This window comes from Silurus aristotelis, assembly GCF_946808225.1.
Source record: "Silurus aristotelis genome assembly, chromosome: 25".
In the NCBI taxonomy this organism is placed as follows: Eukaryota; Metazoa; Chordata; class Actinopteri; order Siluriformes; family Siluridae; genus Silurus; species Silurus aristotelis.
This window is the reverse complement of record NC_139598.1, coordinates 18,465,660-18,472,948: the sequence shown is the minus strand read 5'-3', so window position 1 is coordinate 18,472,948 and position 7,289 is coordinate 18,465,660. Positions and strand designations below refer to the sequence as shown.

Here is a 7,289-nt window from a genome sequence, read left to right as displayed (position 1 = left end):
TATGACAAAAGTAGAGAGAGAGAAAGAACAAGTGAGTGAACAAACTAATAGATAGATAGATAGATAGATAGATAGATAGATAGATAGATAGATAGATAGATAGATAGATAGATAGATAGATAGATAGATAGATAGATAGATAGATAGATAGATTTTTAATTGTGTAAATTGTTGAGTTCAGTGGTCCTGATTTCACGTTAATCGTATCAGACATCAGGAGCATCAGGATTCTCCGTTCCACTCACCACATGTCTGATTTGGAGTCGTAACCATGGTGACCGAGAGCCTCTGGACTCATGTAATACGGCGTTCCGGTGAAAGTAGTGGCGAGGTCACATGAACCCATCAGCAGGCAGGAGACTCCAAAGTCACCTGTCGAGATCACAGCAATTAAATCACTTATCACAGCACAGCTGAGATCTGGATCCTGATTGGTTCGAGGTTTATATTAAAATAATGGCCATTGTTTCTATAGTAACAGCTCATTTATAGAAACTCGTACTGTTTGTACACAGTGTAAGTGAGTACATACAGTACATACATACTTTTCTTAATGGACCTTTCACATCATTAGATGGACGAGAGTTCTTTAGAGGAACAGTAAAAGTAGGTGGTATAAAAGTGCTTTCTGACCTCACTCAGGGTTTAGAGAGCTCACCGATCTTTACTGCGTTCTTCTTCAGGAACACGTTCTTGGTTTTCAGGTCTCTGTGTAGAATTCGCCTGGTGAAGGAAATCAATCACACACACGAAGTTAAGTGTGCCGTTTTCAGCACACTTCCTCTTCTCGGAGCTCTTCCCAGTGTGTGTGTGTGTTGGAGAGTTTTGTGGAGTGAAGTTCACCTCTGGTGCATGTAGTCGACCCCCAGCAGGAGCTGAACCAGCCACTCCCTGATCTGAGACTCGGGAAGAGCTTCTCCTGAGACTCGCACCTGCTCCAGCTTACACTCCAAATCCCCATCCTGACACACACACACACACACACACACACACACACACACACACACACACACACACACACACACCACAACACATTACAATAATACACCACACGTCATATCATCATTCTACAGCATACATAGCATCTGAACCTCATTTATGCTCCTGTGAATCTCTCCAGAATGATTGTGTGTGTGTGTGTGCGTGTGTGTGTGTGTGTGTGTGTGTGTGTGTGTGTGTGTGTGTGTGTGTCTCCAGTTAAAGGAAGTATAATATTGTTTAATCAGATGAAGAAAGCATGGGAAATGGAGGCACTTCTGATCTAATATCTAATCTCTCACAATACACACAATAGTACACACACACACACACACACACACACACACACACACACACACACACACACACACACTTTCTTTCTCTCTTTTCCTTTGCTTTTCTCTGCATCTCTCTCACTCATCTTTTTTCCCACTTTTTCTTGAATTATTCCATCTTTTATAGCTTCTCTGTTATGTTCTTAATTTGTTCTCTCTCTCTCTCTCTCTCTCTCTCTCTCTCTCTCTCTCTCTCTCTCTCTCTCTCTCTCTCTCTCTCTCCTCCCTCCCCTTCTTGTCCCCACCCATCCCCCCCTCTATTTTATCCCTATGTTTCCTTCTCCCATTCTCATGATATCCCTCCTACTCCCCCCCTCTATCTCTCATTCTTTCTCTCTCTCTCTCTCTCTCTCTCTCTCTCTCTCTGAGGGGGATCCCCTCCTCCCTCCTCCACTTCAGAGCCCAGGATCCCGGTGTGACATGCTGTAATCCAGCAGGTAAATGAGATTATAAACAGCCGCGCCGCTGCGCTCGTTTACGCAATCCATCATCTTCAGAGTAATGAAACCGCGAGTCGAACTGCACGACGCTGAAACACGACCCCGAGGATATAAATTAGGCTGAAAAATCTATTCTGCATAGGTGACGTCCTGGAACTCAGTCTGCGTCCATCAGGTCCAATTTATTCTCATTCAAGAGACCCTTACCCTAATCCTAATCCTAATCCTAACCCTAACCCTAATCCTAACCCTTACCCTAACCCTAATCCTTACCCTAACCCTAACCCTAACCCTAATCCTAACCCTTACCATAACCCTAACCCTAACCCTAATCCTTACCCTAACCCTTACCATAATCCTAACCCTAATCCTTACCCTAATCCTAATACTTACCCTAACCCTAATCCAAAGCTTGTCAGAGGTTCATGTGAGCAGAAAACTCGCTTTTCAGGTTAAAGTGCACATTCGATAAATAATAAAAACATGTTGCTGTTACTGTCAATCGATTTTTTATCGATCTGAAGGAGCGGTTTGACTGTAAATCTAAAAGAAAAGCATTTATATATTCATACACACACACACACACACACACACACACACACACACACACACACACACACACACACACACACACACACACACACACACACACACACACACACCATTCTGTTTCCTGGTGTTGTATTATAGGTTGCATGATGAAGGTGAAAGTGCGCGTCTCTCCATCTACAATTTTCCCATTAACTTCACTGAGGTCCTCTCATCACCGTGACGTGAGAATAACATTGCCGTAATTTCTGCCATCCTGTTGCCATGGCAACCTTTCTTCAACTAGAATAAAATACGTGATATTCTGAAGTCAAAGGTCAAAGCGGACACAATCAAACATGAGCCGTGATTCAGATCGGGTCAAACGGCACGACGGGGCGGCTTATTAAACAGCTGAAGAATTTCCATTCAATTCAAGTGACTCCTTGAGATGAGCAGGAGTTAAGCACCATGGGAAAGTGGAGTGTGTGCAGGTGTGCTGGAACTGAGAGGGAAACAAAACGAGAAAGGAAATTAGAGTGACCTCTGGGGCACCATGAGAGTCATTAGAAGCACATCTCTGATTTCTCAGTGGGGCTGAGTGGACGAGCAGAAATGGAGAAATCGATCAGCGTGGAAATCCACCTACAGCATCAGGGCTTAGTGGAACATGAGGGAGAAAACAGACCAGATGTAATCCAGAGAAAGAAACTGTGCAACAAAAAAAAAAGCACACACACACACACACACACACACACACACACACACACACACACACACACACACACACACACAAAAACAGTCCAGAGCAAAAAAAAAAAACACAGTTTACACCAACCACAGTCCAGATGAAATACAGTTTAGACTTAAAGTCTAAAACAAATAATGCAAATCAAATGCAGTCCAGACCAAATGCTATCTAAACCAAAAACGGTCCAGACAAAACACATTCCAGACCAAACACAGTTCAAACTTCAACACAGTCCAGATCAAACACAATCTGTACCAAATACAATCTTGGAACCTATAAAAATTAGTTCAGGCCAAGCGAGATCAGACTAACTCCGATCAAATCACGAAACAACCTTCCAGTTTAGAGAGTTTAATCCTGATCAGACCTACAATAAAGCCAGTTTAAACCCAAACGAGATAAGTTTGAACCAGAATAGTACAGACCAGACCAATAATATCTTGAAAATGAAAATGGTTTATTCCACATCATAATCTATCAGTTCAGAACAGTTTGTGATGAAATTCGAGTAAAATACAACAAACTAATCCAATTAGATCCAGATAAAGCCAGGTTACCTCACAGAACTCGGTGATAATACAGAAAGCGTCTCTCTCAAGGAAGCTGGTGTAGAACCGTAGGATGGCTGGATGGTGGAGCTGCGAGAGGAGCTGAGCTTCCTGTGTGGCCTTCACCGTTTCATCCGGCTTCAAATCCCCAACCGAAATCTCCTTCAGAACTTTACTGCACCACAAAGCACACAGATTCATCTTAAAACCCAATATTTTACCTTTGAAATCTCGTCCCACCCACAAAGAACCTCAGTACAACCTCCAACACCTCCTCTAAGTGAGAATAAACCTGACCTGAACCGAATGTGAATGTTAAAGATAATCGCTTCCTAAAGCCTCTTTCACACTCTGGTCCTGTTCAGATTTGGCTGCTCCATTTCCTCTGTGGGACACCAAGACGCTGAGACGCTAAGACGCTGAGACGTTCGGCCTTGACCTTTAAGAGCCTGACATTTACCGCTTCATTTCATAGCGTCGAATTAAGAAGAACTTTATGAGTAATTAATCTCAATAGGAATCTGCTGATGATATAAGGAAGTAAAATAAATGGAAGATGCTTCTCGGTGGTTGAAGTGGGACGTGTTTCAGCGCTGATGATTAGTTTTTAATGTTACACAGCTGAAGATTGGATAGGCATCTTCATTAATGAGCTATTGTAAGTTATATAGGTGAAGGTCAGGTAAAGATCAGGGTAAGGGGGGTGGGGGGGGCATATACATTCATATAAATTCAGATTTAATTAAACCTCGTTGCTCCTCAACTAGTGCAAAAATTCCTTTCAGGGGTTCATGTTTATGAACTTCTTGAACCCTTTATGAACTATTTGAACATGGTTTGACAGATTACATGTATTAGATGTTTGTTTGATGAATAGTTTTTACAAAAATAATGTTTTTTTTCAAACAGATGTCAAAATAGATGTTCAATCCACTGCAGTCAATTAAAAAAATATAACGACAACTTTCAAAAATCCTGGTATGTGTATTGATATTGACGGGACTAATGAGTACATGGTATCAGATCGTTGATATGTAATTATACATCATTCACACATCAAATCTAACATACATCTATTTAGAGAAACTGACCTAGTAAAGTGTAACCTCGCAAGTTTTACCGCATTCCACTGGTAAAACCTCAAATATTAATTTCCAATTCAAATATTAGGGTTTTTCGGGGAAAAAACAGCTGCGTTTTGGCTTCATTTATAATCATATTCAGACACACTAAAGAACTTTCCAGACTTCTGATTAATGTATGTGTGGCATTACGTAATGATTACAACAAATATGTATATTAGATTCTCGATATTAGAGGTGGTATCAAAACGTTTCGAGACTAATTTTGTAACACGCCAACAGATGGCAGCACAAGGCTGCATGCACAGTCAAAGGGAGCACCAACCTTCATAAGTCAGAGTGGCAAAAGACATCGTCCTCTGTACACCTCACATATTAGTATATTAGCCTTAAGAAGTAAATCCAAAAGTTAGTCGATTAACTTATTATCTAGTCAGTGTATTTGTGGGAACTTCTTTATTTAAAATAAACATTTTAAAAGCTGCAACTGCAGAAATAAAACGAGACAATGGAAAATCTGGAACTGTGACAGATGGTTGTGAAGACCACGCTGATAGTCTAGGGAAGGAGGTTATAGAGGTGCGTTCTGATGCTCGCTGAAATCCAAACACTAACAGAATATCATTTTATAATTATACTGTATATAGTTACATTCACTTCCTGGCTGTGAATCATTTATAAAAAAAAGTTACCCTTTCTGCACATGGTCAAGCTGATGTTCTGTTTTGATCACTCTTTCTGAGCCGTTCATCCTCGGTACGTCTTTACCGACTTTTCCTAGCGGGAGTTATTATACTGTAATTAAGTGAAGCGGATTTGAGCTTGTTTTTCTTCTCGCGCGTGAGAAACTGTGCATTTATCAGAATCGAGAACTGGTTCAGGAATCAGGAAAAAGGGCCTATTATTCTCCTGCACCATTTTTTTCCTCTCGTTGCTCGGAGCTCTGTTTCAGCTTCTGAATGAGGCAAATCGTTCTTCTGCATTTAAAATAAGATCACGGCTTATGGTGTCATTATTAAATTATGAATATCATTTATCTACTCTGAATAAAGCGGCGCTGTGGGCGGCAAAGCAGCAACCAAAACTAGAGAGATGGGTTTTCCTTGTGTTGTGTTCAGCAGTGCATCCTGCTGTGTTTTTCCCTTTACTGCTCCTTTATCCATACCATAAACTACAAAATCTCTCACACACACACACACACACACACACACACACACACACACACACACACACACACACACCGGCTCCGCTTCCTCACATGACCCCGTGTTAGGGAAATATTATCTGTTCTTAATAAGCTTGTATTCCATAATAGTTGCTGATTGGCTGACATGTGTAACCATGGCGACGAGGGAAAGTAAAGAATGAGGCAGGAGATTTAAATTTCACTGCTGCAATTATAGTGCTCGTTTTATTAGTTTTCTTTCCAATGCATTCGTTACATTGGGAACAAACCACTACATGTAGTGCCTTTTTGGAAAAATAATCAACAGTGAGTTTGCATGAAAAAGCGAGTCAGAGCCTCCTAATGCACAGCTGATCGTTCATTTAATGAACAATTCAATCAGTAATTAATGACCTCATTCCGTGTTTAATTGATGATTAAAACGTATTGATTGAGAGATAAAAAAAACTCCTATGTCTGTGTGTGTGTGTGTGTGTGTGTTTAGGTTCCTTCGTTATGCGGAGCACCCAGACATGAATACATACAATAAAACTACATCAATTCGGTCAGTCAGATTCCTGGCAGCAAATATTTGAACACGAATGCGTCCCAATTTTCAGCAGGTCTCAGAAGGCCGAGAGAAATGTGGTCTCAGATCCAGAAATAGCCGAGCGCTCAGGCAAACCCGGAGAAGGAGAGCAGATCTGTACAGCAGAGACTCAGCATCCTCCAGAGCTTCACTAAACCTTCCCAAAGCAGGTCACTGTGTGTTTGCTTCCAAACATTGCAACTGTATGATTCTCTTAAAGTTTCAGGTTTACGACTGAAAAGTTACTGCTTCTTAAATGTAATGTGAGATGATGATGTGATCGTGATAAGGAGCACAAGGTCTGTGGTGATGTAGGAGGTCTTTGGTGATAAAACAGAAGGTCTGTGGTGATGTAGGAGGTATTTGGTGATGAAACAGAAGGTCTGTGGTGATGTAGGAGGTATTTGGTGATGAAACAGAAGGTCTGTGGTGATGTAGGAGGTATTTGGTGATGAAACAGAAGGTCTGTGGTGATGTAGGAGGTATTTGGTGATGAAACAGAAGGTCTGTGGTGATGTAGGAGGTATTTGGTGATGAAACAGAAGGTCTGTGGTGATGTAGGAGGTATTTGGTGATGAAACAGAAGGTCTGTGGTGATGTAGGAGGTCTTTGGTGATGAAACAGAAGGTCTGTGGTGATGTAGGAGGTCTTTGGTGATAAAACAGAAGGTCTGTGGTGATGTAGGAGGTCTTTGGTGATAAAACAGAAGGTCTGTGGTGATGTAGGAGGTATTTGGTGATGAAACAGAAGGTCTATGGTGATGTAGGAGGTCTTTGGTGATAAAACAGAAGGTCTGTGGTGATGTAGGAGGTATTTGGTGATGAAACAGAAGGTCTGTGGTGATGTAGGAGGTCTTCGCCAAAACCGATTAAT

At 41.4% G+C, this 7,289-nt stretch overlaps 1 protein-coding gene across 1 annotated transcript in view; it reads right to left on the bottom strand.

Moving 5' to 3' along the window:
• nek11 (NIMA-related kinase 11) overlaps positions 1-7,289 on the bottom strand; it is a 24,830-nt gene that overhangs the window by 9,182 nt on the left and 8,359 nt on the right. The window contains exons 3-6 of the mRNA XM_083530466.1: positions 3,590-3,755; positions 844-962; positions 659-723; positions 246-372 (exon numbers count right to left, since the gene is read on the bottom strand). Coding sequence (XP_083386592.1) covers positions 246-372; positions 659-723; positions 844-962; positions 3,590-3,755 — 477 coding nt within the window. The remainder of the gene's footprint in view (positions 1-245; positions 373-658; positions 724-843; positions 963-3,589; positions 3,756-7,289) is intronic.